Consider the following 22,967-nt stretch of genomic DNA (forward strand, 5'->3'; position numbering starts at 1 on the left):
AAAAAATTATACCATAAAATATTTTTTTTATTTTTATTTACATATATAAATTTTGAATACCGTAAACACAAGAGAAGATGTTGGTTTAGGGGGTTCAAAATTTATCATGAAGTTCCAAATTCAAATTCCAGACATTACATTTTTATTTTTTGAACCCCCAGTGATAATCCTGATTTATTTCACGACTCGAATCCGACTTATAGGTCATACAGACAACTTAGTTGGGTTATTTCATTTAAATATCTTGTGTTCCAAGACATCCATATAGATATATTTGTTTAGTTTCTTGGAACAGGGGTACCATTACACTCTGCCCATGTTCTTTATCCCCTATATGAACTTCAATATTTGTTTAAAGCTTTATACCATTTAGAGGAAAATGGATGTACAAGAAAGTGATCAAGATCTTGAGTGTCCATTGATTGGAGAAACTGAAAAAGAGTCTAAGAACAAGAAAAATGAGATTTTTGGAGAAGTAAAGAGGCTATTGATATTAGCAGGGCCTCTTATGTTAGTTAATTTTTTACTTTATTGCTTACAGGTTATATCTATAATGTTTGTTGGTCATCTTGGAGAGTTATCTCTTTCTGGTGCTTCTATGGCTACTTCCTTTGCCTCTGTAACTGGTCTCAGCTTGTTGGTTAGTTCCTTTCTTTCCCCCCTTTATAGCTTGTTTGGATGGCTGTTACATATTGTTTCATAATGCACGTATCGTATTGTATTATGTTGTATTAGGAAAAGAAAAACAAAGGTCAAGAAATGGTCAAAATGTTTGTTTTCCCGTGCTTGTTAGAGGAAAAATGCACTGCTGGTGCTTGAATAATTGTTAGTTCCACTATCTATAGCTCATGTTACTAAATGTGATTTGTTGTATTGATAAACGTTAAATGGACTTTTACCATGTCAAAAATGGTGACCGAGCATTTCGTGTAGATCAAAATGCTAGGAGGTGCAAGTAAAAGATGCCCCTTTTTTGCTTAGTGACGGCTGTTGCCTGGTTAGTGTTGCCAAAGGCTCATATGAGGCGCGCTGAAGCTCAGAGAAGCTTAGGGTTGGCACTTTGCGGCACTTAGGCTGCGCTTCAGTGTAGGCAAGGCACCAAGGCGTGCGTCTCATTGGCCATAAGTTCTATCTTGAATAGAACAGAATTAAACAAGCATATATTAATTGTTGAGGAAATCATTATGAATGAAGTTGTTACTTTTATCTTGCATTACACACATATATAAAGATTTTTATTTGTTTCTTCGTTGCGCATTTTTTTTTTTTTTTTTTTTTTACTAAAGCCCACACTTTTATTGTTTTTTGCGCTTAAAGTGGTTGTCCTGGAGTGTTTTTTAACGCTCTTTGCCTTTGACAACATTGGCTGAACCTGTGCGTACCTCGACCAATCAATCGAGCTGCGTGTTACAGTCCATAGACACTTGTCGGGTAATCCTACCATCAAGGTTGGAGTACTAAGATTCGAACCTAAAATACTCAGGTTGTTACTCCTATGCCTCAACCATCCACTCGAGGACATGTAAGATAGGTTTTCATTTACTAGATACTTTACCAGCATCTGTAATTGATGCATATGGAACCAAGTTCAGTTTGGATGGGTTATTGTCTGGCTTATAATGTTCATAGAAATTTACCCTTATAGTTATTTTCTCTGAATTTCAAACTGCATCTTGCTAGAGCAGATGGGAATGGGAAGTGCATTGGACACTTTATGTGGGCAATCATATGGAGCAAAGCAATATCATATGCTCGGTATCCATATGCAAAGGGCAATGCTTGTTCTTCTACTATCCAGTGTTCCTTTGGCCTGCATTTGGGCTAATGCAGGACATATTCTTATATTATTGGGACAAGATCCGGAAATAGCAGCCGAAGCAGGAGGTTATTCTCGCTATATGATTCCAACTATTTTCGCCTATGCGCTTCTCCAGTGTCATATTAGATTTCTACAAGCCCAAAACAATGTGGTCCCCATGATGTTCAGCGCCGGAATCACTACTTTGCTGCATATATTCACTTGCTTGATTCTCGTCTTTAAATCTGGTTTAGGCAACAAAGGTGCTGCTCTGGCTAATGCAATATCCTACTGGATTAATCTCTTGTTGCTAGCTACATATGTCAGAATATCGCCTTCCTGCAAAAGCACTTGGACTGGATTTTCGAAAGAGGCATTCCGTGATATATGGACATATATGAGGCTTGCCATTCCTTCAGCTGTTATGCTCTGGTAGTGTTCTAAATCTACGTATATGTTATATGCAATGAGTTAAGTTCAAGTATGGTTACTGAATTTTCATGCACTTATACTTTTTGCCTAATTAACGTAACTTGACTTTACCCATCACGACAGTGAACTTACAAAACTTTACCTGTTATAACGGTAAAATCACCAAACTTTACCTACCATAACAACAAAACTGCCTCATTGAGTGACTTTACTGTTATAGTGGGTAAATTTTTGTGACTTTACTATCATGGTGGATAATGTTCAGTTACTTTGACATGACAAAAAATAGTTGTGACTTTACCGTTTGAAAGTCAATTACTTTAATGTGACAAAAATAGTTTTAAATGAGAACCAAATTGCTTTTCTTGACACAGCTTAGAGCTTTGGTCATTTGAAATGATGGTTCTGTTGTCCGGACTTCTTCCAAATCCTAAGCTTGAGACCTCAGTTCTTTCTATCAGGTTGGATTACATAGACATTCTAATACTAATGTCAAGCTGAACATATTTGTTCCTCAAAACGTTGCTAATCTTGAAATATTTCAGCCTTAATACATGTGCAATGGTGTATATGATACCTCTAGGACTAAGTGGTGCCACGAGGTGAATTTCTAATAGCTCTAAATACCCTTCTGTTGCATTATATTTTCATTTATATGCTTCTTCACCAGTTTTGTGGCTTTCTCCTCAGCATAAGAGTTTCAAATGAACTAGGGGCGGGACGACCTCAAGCAGCTCGTTTAGCAGCTAGTACTGCAGTATTCTTGGTGGCTACAGAAGGCGTTGTTGTTGCAGTAATTTTGATTTCGGTTCGTAAATTGTGGGGCTACTGTTATAGCACTGAGGAAGAAGTAGTCGGATATGTAGCCGAAATGCTAGTCTTGCTAGCAGGATCCCACTTCTTAGATGGTATTCAATCTGTACTTTCAGGTTCGTCCAAATTTTTTCAATACAAGTTTCCTGTTGCTATGTTTCAAGAATCTGGACCATGTTTCTTGATTTGTTTAAAACAAGGCTTGAGGAGGCTATAGCAGATGATTAGCTACTTCAGCAGTTTAATTTGTCTCAGTTACTTACTCTGCCGAGTTCCTTCAACATGGTTCTCTCAAGCACCCTAGTATACAGTCGAGAGAGCGAATTCATAAATGTATATCTTACTTAACCTATCAAAATCCAGGTACTGCAAGAGGGTGCGGATGGCAAAAGATAGGGGCAGTTGTTAACTTGGGAGCTTATTACCTTTTTGGAATTCCTGCTGGAGTTATATTAGCTTTTGTCTATCATTTTGGTGGAAAGGTATTCCTTCATGCTTCTCATTTTACTTGGCATTTCTATTTCTGGAATTATGAAAAACTCATGAAATGATTTTCACTTTTCAGGGACTTTGGTGGGGAATCACTCTTTCCCTTTTTGCACAAGCACTACTTCTTTTAATAGTTACTCTGCAGACAAGTTGGGAAAAAGAGGTAAATTTATGTTTTCAACCCTTATATGTCTCTTAGTGAGAGCACATGTTTAGTTACATAATAGTATCGTGTCTCAAGTGTATCTTACTCGTCGAACTGGTGTTTGATTGGTCCTTTGAAAGGTTGAGTTCTATGAAATATAGTAATGCAAGTCTTCTTTGAGTTTTGTAGGCAAAGAAAGCAGCTGATAGAATGACTCCAGAGCCAGCATAGAAGAAGATGCAGAATGATACTTACTGTAGGAGAAAAGATTCTCATCCAAATAATCTCAAAGTTATAATTATCCTTGGTATACATGATGGGGGGAAAAATAATGGATTTTAGAAAATTTACCACACCAGATCCTAATTCAAAAGAATTTCTGGTTTTCCTTTTGCTCGAAAGAACTTGCTATTGACTACAGTAATTGTTAACTAAATCCAGACTTTGTTCATAAAAGGAGTAGTGTTTGATAACAACCAACCAAGGAAGGCTCATGGAAATTGAGTAGGAATTTCTCAACCACTCAAGAACACCATGAAATTGGTGAAGAAAACAGCAAAAACATAGAGGAACAGGGATTAAAGTAGGGGAAATAACAAAAACCTAGCTAAACCATTGAAATCCTTACAATAATAATCACTAATCAAAGATAGAGCGAAAAGAGTAAATCAAGTATTGAATGCAATTCATCAACCCCCAGTAGCTACTTGTAGCTATGTTAACTAGAAATAAACAAACTAACATTCAAGTACATTAGCCTAGTATTCTTCATCAAAGCAAACTAAGGAAATTAGCCATAATCTTTACTACTTCTAGTAACTATTAGCCTATTACAATGTTAGCAAAAATGACCCCCGTCTAATCTTGCAATTTAGGCCTATCACACATAGCAGACTTGTATTTTATATCTACAATAATTGCTTGATCTTTAGAAGACATAAACAAAGAAATTTAATTACCTGTTGTCCCAATTTGTCCGCAGAATAACAACTAAATAAATCAGTGCTTGTGCAGTGTTAGCAGAATTTACAGGAATTCTCTGAGAATTCGAGGAAACTCAGTAGCTTGACAGGAATTTAATGCAATGAATTCGAGTGTTACGCTCAATTTGATGGAAAAGGTAGAAATGTATAGAGAGAAGATAAAATTTGTGTATTGAATGATTACAACTAGTAGAGAATACAACTACTTATGGCTAGAACCGCTAATTGGAAGCTTAACTACTTGTGACTAATTTTCCCGCCAAAAACTAATTCAACTAACTTTCAAACAATTGTAGCTAACTAACTAATTTCCAGTTGCGATTCCTAATTTCGTGTATCAGTTTTCCCTCCATTGAAAGATCCTTGACCTCAAGGATCAAAATCAGGAAATCTTGACTGCAACACAGTAACAAACTGTTACTCCCAAGTTGCAGTATCCTTCCATTTAACCAAAGCTTGTGCAACTGCCTTGTTGCCTTTCTTAACCATTCTCCTTTGCAAAATGGACTCAGGATGTGGACAATAAGGGCCTAGCAATATCAATGACATGAAGGTAGGCAATTTGAGTAGGAATCTCATGACACTTCTTTAGCAGTGACACATGAACAGAGGGGTCAATCTTAACTGAATCAGGAAATAAGAGAGTATAAGCAACATTTCCAACTCTCTTGATGATCTGAAAGGGGCCATAGTACTTTGCAGCCAACTTGTGGAATGGATGCTGAGAAAAAATAACTTATTTATAAGGTTGAACTTTAAAATAAACCCAATCACCAACAGCAAATCACTTCTGTGGCTATCAGCTTGTTGTTTCCTCCTCAGCTGTGCTCTGAGCATATGATGTCTCAACTGTAACTTCAACTCTCTATTGAGTAAAGTATTATCCACTTCTGTAGAATTAGTCTCACAAGGTAGATAAGGTAGGTGCAATGGGGGGTGGTCTTCCCTAGACTGCTTCATAAGGTCTTCAACTCTCTATTGAGTAAAGTATTTTTCACACTTCTTGCTAAATCTAAGAGTGAAATATTTCTATAGTAGAAATATAGACTATGTTTCACCAAAATGATTTTGGTCAAATGCAAAAGGAGAAAATAAGTTATCTTGGTCTAGTACAATTTGAATAGAAGAAAATGACCTTTTCAAATCTCTTTTGTGTAAAAAATGGAGATATTTTGTAGAAGGTGTTGGGATATATATACTATTAACCATGTGTTTGGATATAGTATTTATTATAGAACAATTATTTATTCATTATTTAATAAAGAGTTAAATAGATCATGTACTAGTATGTGTCCTTTACTTATATGGTAGATGATTTAGTTTATAGAGTTTAGCTTATACACGAAAGATTAAATCGTCGATTTATAAAATTTATGTTCGAAATCTAAAATGGAAATTGGATAAAGCCATCGGTAAGATTGTAGCCCAAGATTAATATAATGTATCTTCATTATGGAAACGGTATAGTTCCGTCTTCTTGTGCTATTACATTTTGTATGTATTGAACGGACCAAATAGAGATAAGTGTTTTTGTACTGAATATATAAAACAAATTATCTAGTTCATTAAATGTACTTATACTCTTAATCTTGATATATGTTGACACCTAATTTTCACCTCATAAATCGCGTATTTTAATTTTTAAATTTTTCGAGTCCAAGACGGAGTAAGGATGCCCTTAAAAAATTAAAAAATTAAAAATCATGAGAAAATTGCAAAAATTGACGTTTAATTATTATTTTTCATAAAAATTAACAATTACAAGAAATTACGAGTTATTTACTTTCACAAACGTGATTTGAAAAGAAGATACGTATTCCGCTTTGTCTAACTCTGAAAATTGGTAATTAAAATGACGAATGAATTACGGCTCATTTTGACCGCATTTTTTTACATTTTTTAATATTGCTCGGAAGTATATCAATATTGAGCTCGTTTTGAAGCTCGTATTTTAAAACGACATGTTATAATTTTTAGTTCGCCAAAATATTATTTTACGAGGGGCAAGTTGTTGACACCCAATTTTGACCCTTCTTTCTTCTAATTCACACACTTGAGCTTCTAAATTAGTAATAAATTAAATTATCTTTTATTATTATTGTTACATCCCGTATTCTCGTGCGTTGAGTTGCATCATAGGTTAGTCAAATAAGCTCAAAGGACAGGATTATGTTTGAAGTTATAAGTGTTTATATTATGTTCAACAAGTGATAAGCAAGTGCCGCGAAGGTTGGAGGTTAAACGAATCGGAAGTAAAATAAAATAAGTTTTGCTAAGTTTGGGATGTTGAATAAGTTATACAGACTGTATGGAGTTTTGGACATATCCAAGTATGCAAATAAAGAGATCGGTGTATAAAAGTTTTAGGTCTCGAAATAATTTCCGCGGATGAACAGTACTGTTGCTACAGTAAGTCGGTGCTACAGTACTTGATTGACTTCGGAGCATATATAAAGGGGCTTAACCCCTCATTTTCAGCCAAGAATCAGCCCAAAAGCATTCCAAATATTCCAGAAAATTCCCCAACCTTCCGCCACCAACTTTTAGCCCGAAACCAGGTATAATTCCCAAATTCCGGTCCAGACAGCGTATAGTTGCGACTTCAAAACTACGTATTGAGGCTTTGTGGCTTAAGTTCAAGGTGGAGGAGTAAATATATAGCATTATTATCGAGGGAAAGGTATGAATCTCTTTCTATTTGTGTTAATATTGGTTTATTTACGGAGAAGGAGCTGTAAAAATCGTTATAAAATGGTTCTGTGATGGAAATATGGGACAAACACCATATGGAATGTTTATGAAGTATTTTGAAGTTGGAAATATTATGGTTAATGTTGATATTGTTGGAATTGTTGTTGGTTGTTGAATTGAGAATTCGGGCTAAGCATATAAACGGGGGGAGATCTTGCTCGATTTTCGGCGAGAATATAGAATAGTTTGATTTGAAAGTTGGTATAAGTGTGCGATGAAGAGGCTAATGTTAATGTAAATCCTCTTAAATGTAGACTTGCACGCTCGGGCAAATAAGCGTAGCTAATAGGAGGCGGAACAGGTATGTAAAGCTCATCTTTTCTTTCTTTTGGCATGTCTTAGTGGTAAGTAAGCTATGATACGAGCCTCGGGGTAACTCTATTCTTACGATTCTTATTCACTTCTTGACTTTCGCATTCTTGATATAACTGAGCTATGGTCTTTATGTCTTTTGTATGATTGGATTTCAAAGGTTGCATAAAAAGTTTTGTTCCTAAAGAGTTTTGTGTTGAATAATGTCTCTAACTTTCGTAAAAGGGCTCGGATCGCTTCGATACGTTCGTAGAAGATTCTATAACGTATAATGTCCCTAACTTTCATATATGGTCTCGGATTGCTATGATATGTTCGTAGAGAGTTCTATCATGAATAATGCTCGTAACTTTCATAGGCCGGCCCGGATTGGCTTGATACATGTTTATGATCCCTAAGACGTTATATGACATATTTTGTAATGATATCTCAAGAGCCCTAAGTGTGACTATTATTCGGATGCTCGAGCGTGATTACTTACTTATCTATCGAGTCTGAAATGATGATTTGTATGCATATGGTTTCTCACTACTCCGCTCGTGCCAGCCTCAATATGTCCTTCACTGAGTCCCGGGCCAGGACACGTATTCGTGCACGACTCCCCTGCATTGTTCACCGAGTCCCTCACTGGGGGCGGTACGGTATATATATGATGTGATGATGGCGTCGGCCACGGGATGGGCCGAGTATGGTATACATGATGGAGACGGGATCTCCTTTTACCGAGTCCCTCATTAGAGGGCGGGACACGTTATTCACCGAGTCCCTCACTAGAGGGTCGGGTACGGTATATATATATATGATGACATGATGATATGATGACATGATGATATGATGATTTTATTTACCGCGTCCCTCACTAGAGGGCCGGGGCACGTTATATATACATGATATGATGATTTTATCTACCGAGTCCCTCACTAGAGGGCCGGGACACGTTATGTATATGCATATGTACTACATGATATTGACATGCATGATTTATGTTTCAAAGACAAGCCCTATGGTTTTCTGGTTACTGCACTAAATTTCTATACTCCTTATTTCGTATGATCCGTTTCTTGTATTTCATGCTTTACATGCCCGGTACATATTCGCATGACCCCGGGCCGTGTTTTATGCCACGTTGTGTGTATACGGATGAGTGGAAGATGTTCCACTGGATTGACGAGCTCCATTTCCTTCCGTGAGTGTCGCCGAGTCAGAGTGTCTATGTTATGGTATCTTGAGTTATGTTAGAGACTTTGCAGACAGAGTCACGTATAGAACATGTCCGTTTTGTAAGCGGCTCTGTAAGCTAATGTATCATTATGCATTATATTACAGATTTCATATGATTACAGATTTTATTTGATTTGAGAAAGACAAAAAGCATGTTGCTCTTTGAAAAGCTTTCATTATGCATTCATTTCATGATATACGAGTCCAGTAAGATTATGAGTATAACGAGAGTCAGCGGGTTCGCTCGGCCCTAAGTAAGGGTCGGGTGCCCATCATGCCCCATCAAGTAGGGGTGTGACAATTATTATTATATTACTATTACTATTATTATTATTACATAATATATTTGATCTAATTTAGAAGCCAAAAGAAATATAAGAAGAATGGATTTTCAAAACAAGAGTGGGACATTTTATTTACAAAGCTTTGTAGGTGACCCATTTGACCATTTTGCCATCTTAATTTTCAACCCACATTACTCCCCCTCACGTGCCCAAGGAATTTTCTGCACGTTCTCACTTAGTCTTCCCTCTTTTCAAGGAAGAAATATTTACCTAGACTTTAATACATACCCCACAAGAATTTAATTCTTGGAGAAAAATCATCTCACCATCTTCACCTCTCCTCCATTTTCCTCCTAGCAGCTGCCCACTCCCTTTCCCTCTTCCATTTTGGCAAATTTTTCGACTTTCACTAGTCAACTTTGCCTGCCCCCATTTTGTGTAACTTTTCTCTTTTCCTCATCTTCAAGGATTTGGTTGAGGAAGAGAACAAATAACTTTTTGAACTTTGATATTTTGCAGAGAGATTCAAACGATTCCTTTGACTTAGTTTGGGAGCCCAAAATTTCGAATTAAAAATCCACCACCCTAGCCCTCTTCTTCCATCTATAAATACTTTATTAAATGCTTCAGCGAAGGGGCAAAAAAAAAAAAAAAGGAGCTGGAACTATGAAAAACTCTCTTATCTAAGATATTTATATTTTCTATTATCTCTCAAAGAAACTTTAGCATTTTCATTATTCTTACTCTCTGTCCAACTCAATCTTGCTCACAAAGGAGTATATCTGAGACCTCAAAGCCCTTATTCACTGCACCACCAAAAGGTCAGTGACTTTTGTTTTTCTTTTGTTCACTTCCTTATTATCTTTTTTTTTTCTTGAAATCTGGATGAATCCATGCATTGGTATGTTTTTTAGGCGTACTATTAGTTTTGTTATTTCAGGAATCATAAAAATTGATGCTTTGCTACACTTATTTGTTTTGAGGCTTAGCCATATATAAAGGAGAATCATGAATATGCATTTGTAGTTTAGTGACGTAACACTCTAGGACTCTTTCTTGTTTATATGTAAAAATCTTGATATAGGATTCACTAATGTTATTAGGATCTATATTTCTATTCCAGAAGATGTGAAAGCGCAATAGTAAATTCCTTATTCGAATTTATCGATTCATATAAATCTATAATATATGCTCTTATATTTAGCACACTTTTTACATATTTAGAACTCATGTTATACGGCTGTTCGCTTTCCTTCCTGTTACCTTCATTAGATGTAGTGGTTTGAGGTTACTTTATGATTATATCACGTTCAACTTGGATGTAATTTTTCATGAATCAAAAATATTCTTTCTTTGTACCCTTCATGCTAAATTTAAATAGTAGTATGAGAGTCCTGCTTTATGAGTTAGGAATCATAGTAATATTTTTCAGCTGTTAAGAAGAATTATGAAATATACCTTTTTTTTTATTTGGAGATTATGCTTATAGGATGATACTAATCTTTACTTTGAATGGATGTCATAATGTGCTGTACTCCAGTGCTATAAATATCTTGACTTTTTGTTTATTGTGTTGCCAAGAATCATATTTCCCCTCTAACTATTTCTCCCATTTCTTCTTTATTTGACATGTACACCGGAGCGGAAGAGTTTCACTTCGAAACTCAACGACACCGCTACCGCATGGAGTATCCGCACATCCTCATTCTTTCTCGTCTCCCAAACGTCGAGTTACAAAGGAGATTTCTGCCCTTCTGTTGAAGCCTAACATGGCCATTGATCATATCATTTATTTTCGCTTCTTTTGCTTACCTGTGTTGGTGAATGATTTTTATTTTCAATTATGTGTTCACTGTTGAAGGCAGAATCGTTATATAATTGATTAGTGACTAAGCCGTCATTAGCTATTTAAAGTCTTTGCCTCATAATATAAACTTCCAAAACCCGGTTAAGTCCTGAATTTCTTCAAAACTTAAACTCTTAGTCAATATTTTCCTAGTATATGCCTTTGTTAAAATAAACCTATTTTGGGCTTTAACAGAATTCAAGAATCCTTTCTTTCTTTTTTTTTTTTTTTTTTTAAGTTAAAGGCCTTCTTGTGTGTTTATAACGGTTAATGGTGATTTTCCTTAAAATTGAACAAGGATGTTTGACTTCCATTTCATCATTGTCTAGTTTCACTTTATACTTATTAAACTAATTATATATTTATCACTGCTGTTCTAATCATGAATAACTTTCTTATCTAGACTTATATTCTGCACCGTAACACTAGCCTTAATTAATTAATTTAAGTCCGGTTGGTTAACCCTTGTTAGTGGATCTTAAAGAATGCTTAATACCTTTCCTTTAGATTAATTGAACCCTTACCTAGAATCTTTTGGTTTCGTAGATTTTAAAATGGAGTTAACTTTAGACAATTATTTTAATAAACTTAAGGTGTCCTAATTCACTATAATAATTAGGTGGCGACTCCTTAAATTTAATTAACCCCGGAATTACCGGAATGTTGTAAACCATTTTGACCCCGGTTAAAATAGGGTATAACAATACAATTATTATGATCAATGTGATTTGTTCATTATTTTGATTTATTAAAAGGTACGACTCAATTGCCGGTCTATGTATTCACGAAAAATTGGATAATGGCAAATTACATTTGTGAAATAATAATTAGTTGATAGAATCCATGTCTCGACTTTGAGATTGATGATACCTCTTTATGGATGCTTATAAGTCTCATGTGAAAACCCTGCAGGTGGATTTTATATACGTCACATGATGTAAGTTAAGCAGAAATATAAAGTATTCAATTAGTCAATGAATTAAATTGTCAGTAATTTAATTTAATTGATTGGTATATGTAATCTTAACATGGGGAGTTAAATAAGTTTTAATGTCTGATTTCGAAATTGAACTGAGGAGTGTAGTTACGATTTTTTAGTAGAATAATTCGTAATTAATTCCATAATATGAAGCCTCGTTAATTAAATTCTATGGTCCCTGCTGTGCCCGAATAATAAGGAATTAAATGAAATATTATTTCTTGGTGGAAAATAAAGACCCAACAGGTTTTGAAAAAGGGTGAAAACCCTAAACCTGTAGTTATAGAATAGGGGTCTTATTCTATAAGGAGGCTAACCCCCTGTTTGGATGGTGGTTTCCCGTGGTTCATTAATGTATGGTTTTCTATGAAACCATGTTTGTTTCCATTGTTCTTAAAATTATGTGATATGGTGTTGTAAACCCGTGGTTCATCCTATGGTTATATAACCATAAAAAGTCCCAATTTTTGTAACCACGGGTTTGGTAATTTTTCTGTGGTTACGTATTTCATTTTTCCATTATACCCCACCCTTCACTTCACTATCCACCCCACCCCTGCCACTCACCCCTTACCCCACCCCCGCCCTATCATATTATTTAATCCTTAGCTATGCCTAAAACGGTTATTTTGACTAATTTGGTTTAGTTGTGGAGATCAAGAATTTTACGAACTCCGATTGACCTGAAATTTGGTGTGTTCATTGGAAACGCCCAGTAAGAAATAATCTTTGAGGTTGTTTAGATGGGTTTTAAGCTGTTCTTTCGGATTAAAACGTGTTTTAAGTATGAAAAACTACTCTTTATGTCAGTTTTATTTATGTTAAATCTGGAACATGATTACACATGATGATTCAACATGAAATTGATATAGATCAGATTATGTTTTCCTTAAATCGCCTGAATCGGTTATTTTTCGGATTTGGTCATAGTTTTGGAGATCAAGAATTTTACGAGCTTCGATTGACCTGAAATTCTGTAGGTTCATCGAAAATGACCTAGCAAGCAATACTCACTGCTTACTTAGATGGTGTTTTGGGCAATTTTCATTTTCTAAAAAATTAATTTTTTAGGAAAAATTACTTGGCTATGATCTAATGGTGATAGAGATTCTTTCTTATGGTTTTCATGACTAAATACTAGTGAAATAATAAATTTATGTGTTGATTTTAGGTCTTCCTCCCCATCGGATAGATTTATTATGGGTTGTCATTAGGTAAAAATCACTAGTTATTGATAACTTGTATTAACTATATATACTCCATCGATGTTACATGTTAGGTCAATGGAACTAGAGATAATGATAATGATATTCACTTGGCTTAAATTAGCAACATCTGATTTAGCTCTGGTTTTAAATTTATAGAGTGAATATCTGGCATCACATATATATGTTGCATGAATTGTTCTTTTATATTGAAATTTGTTGTTCAAGATACATGGATATCTATGTGGTGTGTTTTGAATTTTATATTCAATGATTACATAAACATGCTAATTTCCGTAAAAGCAACACTGCGATTATGTAAACATATTTTAAAATTTGGTTCGTTGTTCTTGATTCATGTATATTAGTACGCTAATGATGATATCTGAATTAGTCATGGTTTCAGACTTCAAACTTCAAACCTACGTATTGGGGGAATAAGAGGATCTTATGGGTTATTATTTAGTTGGGTCGGGTTTGATGGAGCAGGCTTAAAAAATGATTTCGGGTTATTTTGGGGGATAATTTGCATCAAGACAGGAGTATATTTAAAAACATTAAGGACGGGAGGAGTATTTTTAACTCAAAATAAGTTTGGAGGATATTTTTAGCATTTTTTCCAAAGTAGAGGAGTATTTTTGACCCATTTCCCTTTATTTTAATCTCAAAAGCTAACCTATAAGTTAAGAATTACCAAATATCAAAAAGTGAAAAACAGAATACGATGAGAAATAAAAAATCTTCATTGGTTTACTACACATCTCTACACACTATATGCACATTGAATTTTTAGGAGGAACTTTCAAGAGAAATAAGTACATTTTTGGAATTTGTAATATTTTAATATATCTAATCATATGAGCACTCTCGGCAAAAATTACACCGTATATATAAGGTATTTTTTAATTTTTATGTACATATATAGATTTTGAATACCCTAAAAATATGAGAAGATATTGGTTCAGTGATTGAGGGTGTTTAAACCCTCTCAGTGAAAATCCTAGACCCTATGAAAAATGAAATGAAATTATTTTAGAGTGAAACGTGGCTGCTTATGAAAAGTGACAAGAATATATATAAAGGAAGAGAGGAGAAGGAATTTAAGATTGCCATTTTTTATTTGAGAAATAAAGGGCTATATATAGGGACATGAGAAAGGAAAAACACGAAAAAGAAAGAAAAGTGTAAATTTCAATCTTCTTTATTTTAAATTTTAAACTAAGAGAAAATTATGAAAGCTCTTAAATTGACTTCTCTAATGATACCAAAAAAAGATTTAGTACTTATATACATATATCAAAATGCACAAAGTAAAAAAAAACAATGTATTTAAATGTATTAACATATGCACATAAAAAGATCAAATTTTCTTGATTGCTTCTTCCTTTAAATGCTTTTTAAGATTAAAAAAAAATAGAAAATAGTTTCACTGTGTAATTTATAATTGACTCATTTACCTAATAAAGAGCCAATTACTATCAGAAAAATATATGCCCATTTAATGTCCATTTATTTTTATACTATAATTAACTTTTTGGTAACGATATTTGTTATTTTCTTATTTTATAGTATCCATGCGTACTATAAATATAATATGACCATTCACGGATAGGCTCAGCTATGTTGACTGTCTATTACTATTACCCTTTTTGATGAATAGACGTTTTCAAGACTGTAATTTAGTCTATTACTATTAGCCTTGTTGATGAATAGAAGTTTTCAAGACTATAATTTAGCTGCCACTGCCAAAAGTGAAGGAAAATTTTAAAATGGTGAAAAATGCAATTGATGCATACTATAAATACCCATGGGTCTATAATACCCCTGAAGCAGAGTTCTGTGTGTAATGTATCTTCAGATATATGAAAAATATACACATAAAATTAACCATTAATATTATCACCACATTGAATTACACTAGCATTGTTTTGTGTAATATAATTGACGTTTAATTTGATTACCTAATAAAGAGACTCAAAATTAGGGGGTGAAAATTTTCAGAAAAAAGTAGGACGTCGGTGCCACGTAGGATAGAATATTCAAAGTGGACGGACCATTTCAGTGGAGCCCAGGGGATAAGTGAAGGTCCTTTTCTAATATTTGGCCCTTTTCCGAAAAAAATAAAATAAAATGCAATTGATGCATACTATAAATTTTATAATTTGGTAATCTTCAGATATATGAAAAATATACACTCTTTATACACTAGCTGGTAATTTATAATTGACTAATTTGCCTAATAAAGAGTCAATTATTAATCAGAAAAAAGTATGACCATTTCACGCCCACTAATTTTTATACTATAATTTTTTTTTGGTAACAAAATATTTTTGTTATAGTATCCATGCATACCATACTATTCAGTGATAGGCTCAGCTCCAGTAAATGTCAATTGCTTTTTTGATGAATGTTTTCAAGGGATAATTCGTTTGGTAACTATTTGTATTTATTTCATTTATTTGAATGATTTATTTTTAACCAAAAAAGTTAGATAATTGTGTAGCTACTCAGCACGTCTTCATCGTTACACAGCACTTATAGTTTTCTTTTTCTTCTGATATATGGTTCTTTCTTCACACAAACACACACTTTTCTCTTCCCATAACTAAGAATTGTTTGAGAGACAACTTCACAAAATGGATACTCAACTAAGGGAAGAAGATCTTGAGGTTTTTGCAGAAGTTAAGAAACTGTTGGTATTGGCAATGCCACTAATGTTGGTAAATCTGTTGTTGTTTTTCTTACAAGTAATCTCAGTGATGTTTGTTGGTCATCGCGGAGAGCTAGCCCTCTCCGGTGCTTCCTTGGCTACTTCATTTGCTTTTGTGACTGGCTTCAGCTTGTTGGTTAGTCTTTCTTTTACTTCATCTCTCCCATTATATGAATCTTTAGCTATGTCAGACACGTTCTGATTCCATTTTGGTTGTGCAGTTGGGAATGGGAAGTGCACTGGAGACCCTTGGTGGTCAAGCATACGGTGCAATGCAACATCATATGCTTGGTATACATATGCAGAGGGCCATGTTTGTAAGTTTTTTGGTCAGCATACCTCTTGCCGGTATTTGGGCTTATTCTGGACACATTCTTGTAATATTGAAACAAGATCCAGAAATAGCAGCTGAAGCAGGATATTATGCACGGTTCATGATACCGAGCATCTTTGCCTTTGGGATATTGGAATGTCAGATTAAGTTTCTGCAAGCTCAAAACAACGTCAAGCCGATGATGCTCACCACAGGAGTCACTTTGCTGCTGCACGTTTTGACCTGTTGGATTTTCATGCTCAAAACCGGGCTTGGAAGCAGAGGAGCTGCTCTGGCTAATGCTACGTCTTACTGGGTTAATGTGTTCTTGCTCGCTGCGTATATCAGAATATCGCCTTCTTGCAAAAATACTTGGACTGGATTTTCAAGAGAAGCATTTTCTGATGTCCCCAAATATCTCAGACTAGCAATTCCTTCAGCTCTTATGATTTGGTATTTTACTCAATTGCTTTCAATAAATAAATAATGAATAGATACATAATTTCAATTTGACTCTTTCCATCTTTTGAATGCAGCTTGGAAATATGGTCATTTGAACTGATTGTTCTGTTGTCTGGTCTTCTTCCTAATCCAAAACTGGAAACTTCAGTTCTTTCAATCAGGTTCATTACCATCACATGCAACATCATGTTTTTATCATATTTCGATCGACCTAACGTTACTATTTCTTAATTTACAGCCTTAATACATCAGCTATGTTCCACATGTTGCCTCAAGGACTAGCTGGGGCTACAAGTGTAAGAGTTTCCAATGAACTGGGAGCTGGACGACCAAAAGCAGCTCGTCTTGCAGCATGTACTGCGACAGTCTTGGCAACCATAGAAGGCACTCTACTAGCTGTGGTCATGGTTTCGATTCGTAAAGTCTGGGGCCATTGTTACAGCAATGAAGCAAATGTAGTGAGATATGTTGGGAAAATGCTGTTCTTTATAGCAGGATCCCACTTCTTAGATGCACATCAATCTGTATTTTCAGGTTTGTCCAAATCCATTTCCAAGTATCTATATTGCTAATAATACATATATAATAAATCTTGATCACCCTTCAATACTCTTAGAGAAATTTCTAACTTCGCCACTGCTTTGAAAGGCAGTCTACTAACTCCCTGACCTTATCAATCCAAAATTCAGGTATTGCCAGAGGGTGCGGGTGGCAAAAGAAAGGTGCTTTTGTCAATTTGGGAGCCTTTTACCTGTTGGGAGTGCCTGCTGGGATTTTATTAGCTTTTGTCTACCATGTTGGAGGACAGGTATTATTCTATCACGAAATTCATTTCCATCGCATTTTATTCTTTGTTACTTGAATTATCTCACAACTAACAATACTCTTACTTTTTCGATCTTACTAAAGGGACTTTGGTTAGGAATCATTCTGGCTCTTTCTGCACAAGCACTGATTTATTTAGTTGTTATTCTGCGGACAAATTGGGACAAACAGGTTAATTTTTTACTTTATCTCTTCTCAAGATCAAGAATGATTGTAGATAATGCAACTCTGCTATGTGTTTTTGTAGGCAATGAAAGCAGCAGAAAGGATATCTTCGTAACAAGGCCAGCTTTCGCGAATACTATGTGGATCCTTGCCAGACAACCAACTGTGCGATCGTGAAGACTAGGCCCAAAATTGCAAGACTAGACACGGTTCAATTATGCTAACATTGTAATAGGCTAATAGCTACTATAAGTAGTAACGATTATGGTTAGTTTCCTTAGCTTGCTTTGATGAAGAATATTAGGCTAATGTACTGGAATGTTAACTCGTGTATTTCTAGTTAAACATAGCTACTAGGGGTTTATGAACTGTATATTATGAACTGCGTTCAATACTTCATTTACTCTTTTCCCCCTATATATCTTTGATTAGTGATTCTTGAAAGGATTTCAAGGGTTTAGCGACGTTCTTGTTATTCCCCTACTTTAATCGCTATTCCTCTATATTTTACTGTTTTCTTCACCATATTTATGGTGTTTTTGCGGGGTTGAGAAATTCCTTCTCAATTTCCTTGTAGCCTTCTTAGGTTGGTTGTTATCAAACACTACTCCTTTTACAAACAATATCTGGATTTGATATCCGATTAATGTTTCAATGACATGTCGTGAGTTAAAGAGTGTTAGACTATCAGCTGCAAAATCACTTTCATCTATTTAACCTGAAAATGTTTTCACTTATTTTGCGTGCGGTCAATATCATGTTCTTACGAGCAAAAGCAAAACCAGAAATTCATTTAAATTACCATCTGTTGTAGTCAATTTTCCAATATCCATTAGTTTTCCCCCATCATGTATACCAAGAATAGTTATAACAGCTTTTAGCATCTTGCCATATTATTTGGATGAAAAACTTTTCACCTTGCTTGTCCAGTGTCATTCTGCACTTTCTTCTCTGTTAATTAGCTCTGGAGTTACTCTATCAACTTCCTTCTTTGCCTACAATACTCAGACGAGACTCACATTATTACTATATCTTGTAGAACTCAACCTATTTCCAAGAAGAAATCAAACACCAGTGATCTGTGTTTGAGACATAATATAATTCAGTAACTAAAGTGTATTCGCCTTAACAGTTTAAGCTTTTAGATGAGTTGGTAACACAATTCATCAATCTAGCCGAGTGACCACAAAGTTCAAGCGGAAATTATTTAAGGATTAGATTGAGACGAGCCATATAAGGATTGAAACCATAAACTTACCTCTTTTTCCCAATTTGTCCGCAGGGTAACTATGAAAAGAAGTAGCGCTTGTGCACACAGGGCAAGAGTGATTCCCCGCCCAAGTCCCTGAAAACCATAATATCAGTTTTCACATAGACAAATGCTAAGAAAATGAGAAGATTGAAGGAGTACATACCTTTCCACCAAAATGGTAGACAAAAGCTAATATAACACCAGCAGCTATAAGCTCCCAAGTTTACGAATGCCCCTATCTTTTGCCAGCCACACCCTCGCGAGGTACCTGAATTTCGGTAACTGATAAGTTCATCGAGTCATTTAACTCCAGTGTGAACAAGTATCAATAGAGTTAGATACGTATTTCTGAACTGCTCTCTCAACTCAGAACCTGCAGAGTCTACATTTCGGATCCGCGACTGTTTAACTCGCATTCAAGTTTAAAGATACTGGTAGCTTAGACAAACGCTGAAGTAACATTGCTCATCCTAGCTGAGCAAGCAATTGAAACAAATCAAATTGCTGCATTAGCTATTCCCAAATTCAATTTGGCCAGTCATCTGCTATAGCATATGTTGCTCAGACTCTTCAAAAATGTTGTCTAGAAGTAGTGCATTTTTGGAGGATCTGACACAGGTGCAACAACATTGTTAGAGAGTCCGGTAACGTACCTGCCTATGGCCTCATCAAGCCTTGTTTTAAACAAATCAAGAAACGTAGTCTAGATTCTTGAAACATAGCAACAGGAAATGCGTATTGTAAAAATTCAGACGAGCCTGAAAGTACAGATTGAATACCATCTAAGAAGTGGGATACTGCTAGCAAGACTAGCATTTCGGCTACATATCCAACTACTTCTTCCTCGGTGCTATAACAGTAACCCCACAGTTTACGAACCGAAATCAAAACTACTGCAACAACGCCTTCTGTAGCCACCAAGAATACTGCAGTACTAGCTGCTTGAGGTCGTCCAGCACCTAGTTCATTTGAAACTCTTACGCTGAGGAGAAAGCCAAATAAGTATACAAGCTAGTGAAGAAACATATAAAGGAAAACGTAACAGAAGGGTATATAAAGATGTTAGAAATTCACCTCGTGGCACCACTTAGTCCTAGAGGTATCATATACACCATGGCACTTGTATTAAGGCTGAAATTTTTCAAAATTAGCAACACTTTGAAGACAAAAGATTTTAGCTTGTGATTAGTATTATTAGCATGTCTAAGAAGTCCAACCTGATAGAAAGATCCGACGTCTTTAGCATTGGGTTTGGAAGAAGTCCAGACAACAGAACCATCATTTCAAATGACCTAATCTCTAAGCTGAGTCAAGAAAAGAAAAATGGTTTGTTTCATTTGTTCATATCGTAAGGATGAACATACGTACAAGTTAGATACATAGAAATTTATTCCCTATAACATTAAAGTCATAAAACTTTTTTTATCACATTAAAGTAATTGAACTTTTACCTATTATAACGGTAAAGTTACAACTACTTTTTGTCATATTTAAGTAACTTCACATTATCCACCGTGATAGTAAAGTCACAAAACTTTTCCACTATAACAGTAAGGTCACTCGATGAGTAGGTTTTGTTGTTATCATAGGTAAAATTTGGTGATTTAACTGTTAAAATGGGTAAAGTTTTGTGGATTGACTGTCATGGTGGGTAAAGTTACTTTAATCGGTCAAAAAGCACGTAGTTTGCGACCTTACTATTATAAGTGGATAAAATTCAGTACCCATATATCATGAAATGCCTCTTTTGAAAATCCAGTCCAAGTGCTTTTGCAGGAAGGCGATATCCTAACATATGCCGCTAGCAACAAGAGATTAATCCAGTATGATATCGCATTAGCCAGAGCAGCACCTTTGTTGCGTAGGCCAGATTTAAAGACCAGAATGCAACAAGTGAATAGATGCAGCCAAGTAGTGATTCCGGCACTGAACATCATGGGGATCACGTTGTTTTGGGCTTGTAGAAATCTGCTATGACACTGGAGAAGTGCATAGGCGAAAATAGTCGTAATCATATATAGCGCACAACTTCCTGCTTGGGCTGCTGTTTCCGGATCTTGTCCCAAAAATACGAGAATACGCTCTGCATTAGCCCAAATACAGGCAAGAGGAACACTGGCCAGTAGAAGAACAAGCATTGCCCTTTGCATATGGATACCGAGCATATGATACTGCTTTGCTCCATACGATTACCCACATAAAGTGTCCAATGCACTTCCCATTCCCATCTGCTCTAGCAACGCGCAGTTTGAAACTCAGAGATGATAAAACACCATTTAAGTTGGTATCAGATAACCAAAAAGATAAATTTCTATAAATATATAAGCCATACAATAACCTATACAAAATGAACTTGGTTCCATATGTATCAATTATAGATGCTGGTAAAGTATCTAGTAGATTAAAACCCATCCTACATGTCCTCAAGTGGATGGTTGAGTGGTTGAGGCATAGGAGTAACAACCTGAGCATTTTAGGTTCGAATCCTAGCTACTCCTGCATTAGTGGTAAGATTACCTGACACGTGTTTATAGAGTGTAGCACTCAGTTCGATTGATTTGTCGAGGTATGCACATGGGCAATTAAAGTGTGCGATTTAGTTAAAAAAGGCGCAACGAAGGAAAAAAAAAAATACATATACACATGTGTAATGCAAGATAAAAGTAACAACTTCATCCATCATGATTTCCTTAACAATTAATATACATGAACCGCTCAGTGACCATTTTCAGACATGGTAAAAGTCCATTTAACATTTATCAATACACAAACATTTTAACAAGTGGAACAGACAAAATTTGTTCATGCACCAAGAGCATAGTAAGAGATGACAATAAGGAGAAAAAAAGGACTAACCAACAAGCTGAGACCAGTTACAGAGGCAAATGAAGTAGCCATTGAAGCACCAGAAAGAGATAACTCCCCAAGATGACCAACAAACATTATAGATATCACCTGTAAGCAGGAACGGAGCCAAGTGCAACCAAGGGGGTTCAGAAAATTACACTATATATTGAAGGTTAAAATTAATTTTATGTATAAATACTGGATGTTGAACCTTTGCCTTCTCCGTGTGTTTATTTCTTCATAATTTTGAACCCCTAATAAAAATCCTGGCTCCGTCACTGCCTGTAAGCAACATAATAAAAAGTTGACAGACATAAGAGGCCCTGCCAATACTAAAAGCCTCTTCACTTCTCCCAAAATCTCATTATTGCTCTTGTTCTTAGACTCTTTTTTTCCCATTTTCTACAATCAATGGACACTCAACACCTTGTTCACTCTCTTAGTCTCTTGTATATCCATTTTCCTCTAAATAGTATAAAGCTTTCCCTCATAAAAACAAAGGTTGAAGTTCATACGAGGGGATAAAGAGCATGGGCACAGTGTAATGGTACCCCTGTTCCAAGAAACAAAAGAAATATATATATATATATATATATATATATAAGTCGGATCGAGTCGTGAAATAAATCAGGATTTTTACTGAGGGTTCGAAAAAAAAAAAAATGTAATGCTTGAGATTTGAACTTGGAACCTCAAGGTAAATTTTGAATCCCTAAACCAACATCTTCTCTTGTGTTCAAGGATTCAAAATTTATATATTGTACATTAAGAAAAAATACCTTATATATATTGGTATAATTTTTTGGCGAGGGTGTTCGGGTCCTGGCCCTAGATCCACCCCTGACATCACATTCCCTTGGGCTATAGCTAGGGGCAAAGCCAGGCATAGCGAAAAATTACACTGTTTATACATGACTAAAATTATTTTTTATATATATTTTGTAGATGTTGAATCCCCTTCGACTTCTTCGTGTGTTCATTTTTACAAATTTTGAACCCCTTAGGGCCTGTTTGGAAAGCCACCCAAGTAATTGGAATTGGGTATAATTGGGTGTAATTACACAGTTTGGCCTATTTGTTTGACTAAGTAATTACACAGTTAGGTGGGAATTGGGTGTAATTGAGAGGGTGTAAT

General features: G+C 35.3%; 2 protein-coding genes and 1 pseudogene across 3 annotated transcripts; 2 read left to right on the top strand and 1 right to left on the bottom strand.

Moving 5' to 3' along the window:
• Positions 1 to 288: 288 nt before the first annotated feature.
• LOC132039530 (protein DETOXIFICATION 16-like) lies at positions 289 to 4,133 on the top strand. 2 transcript variants are annotated; one of them, XM_059430004.1, is made up of 9 exons: positions 289 to 475; positions 542 to 640; positions 1,686 to 2,230; positions 2,605 to 2,691; positions 2,776 to 2,832; positions 2,921 to 3,159; positions 3,407 to 3,525; positions 3,609 to 3,695; positions 3,867 to 4,133. In XM_059430004.1, exons 1-9 carry the CDS (start codon positions 380 to 382, stop codon positions 3,906 to 3,908), a joined length of 1,371 nt encoding a protein of 456 aa, XP_059285987.1. In that variant the 5' UTR covers positions 289 to 379; the 3' UTR covers positions 3,909 to 4,133. The 2 variants fall into 2 exon arrangements, with proteins under 2 accessions (XP_059285987.1, XP_059285984.1); XM_059430001.1 differs by having other exon boundaries at positions 289 to 640.
• An 11,437-nt stretch (positions 4,134 to 15,570) lies between these two features.
• On the top strand, positions 15,571 to 18,304 carry LOC132040686 (protein DETOXIFICATION 16-like). Its single transcript, XM_059431341.1, has 7 exons — positions 15,571 to 16,104; positions 16,190 to 16,734; positions 16,818 to 16,904; positions 16,982 to 17,277; positions 17,433 to 17,551; positions 17,653 to 17,739; positions 17,816 to 18,304. Exons 1-7 carry the CDS (start codon positions 15,895 to 15,897, stop codon positions 17,846 to 17,848), a joined length of 1,377 nt encoding a protein of 458 aa, XP_059287324.1. The 5' UTR covers positions 15,571 to 15,894; the 3' UTR covers positions 17,849 to 18,304.
• Positions 18,305 to 18,510: 206 nt separating this feature from the next.
• On the bottom strand, positions 18,511 to 22,381 carry LOC132040687 (protein DETOXIFICATION 16-like; annotated as a pseudogene).
• Between the last annotated feature and the right edge of the window lie 586 nt (positions 22,382 to 22,967).

Source organism: Lycium ferocissimum, chromosome 12 (genome assembly GCF_029784015.1).
Source record: "Lycium ferocissimum isolate CSIRO_LF1 chromosome 12, AGI_CSIRO_Lferr_CH_V1, whole genome shotgun sequence".
In the NCBI taxonomy this organism is placed as follows: Eukaryota; Viridiplantae; Streptophyta; class Magnoliopsida; order Solanales; family Solanaceae; genus Lycium; species Lycium ferocissimum.

Bases quoted from the DNA above. Each gene is read 5' to 3' on its own strand.
- LOC132039530 (XM_059430001.1), top strand. From the start codon at position 380: ATGGATGTACAAGAAAGTGATCAAGATCTTGAGTGTCCATTGATTGGA. The intron at 641-1,685 runs GTTAGTTCCTTT...TTGCTAGAGCAG, and splicing joins TAACTGGTCTCAGCTTGTTG to ATGGGAATGGGAAGTGCATT. The intron at 2,231-2,604 runs GTAGTGTTCTAA...TTCTTGACACAG, and splicing joins CCTTCAGCTGTTATGCTCTG to CTTAGAGCTTTGGTCATTTG.
- LOC132040686 (XM_059431341.1), top strand. From the start codon at position 15,895: ATGGATACTCAACTAAGGGAAGAAGATCTTGAGGTTTTTGCAGAAGTT. The intron at 16,735-16,817 runs GTATTTTACTCA...TTTTGAATGCAG, and splicing joins CCTTCAGCTCTTATGATTTG to CTTGGAAATATGGTCATTTG. The intron at 17,740-17,815 runs GTTAATTTTTTA...GTGTTTTTGTAG, and splicing joins GGACAAATTGGGACAAACAG to GCAATGAAAGCAGCAGAAAG.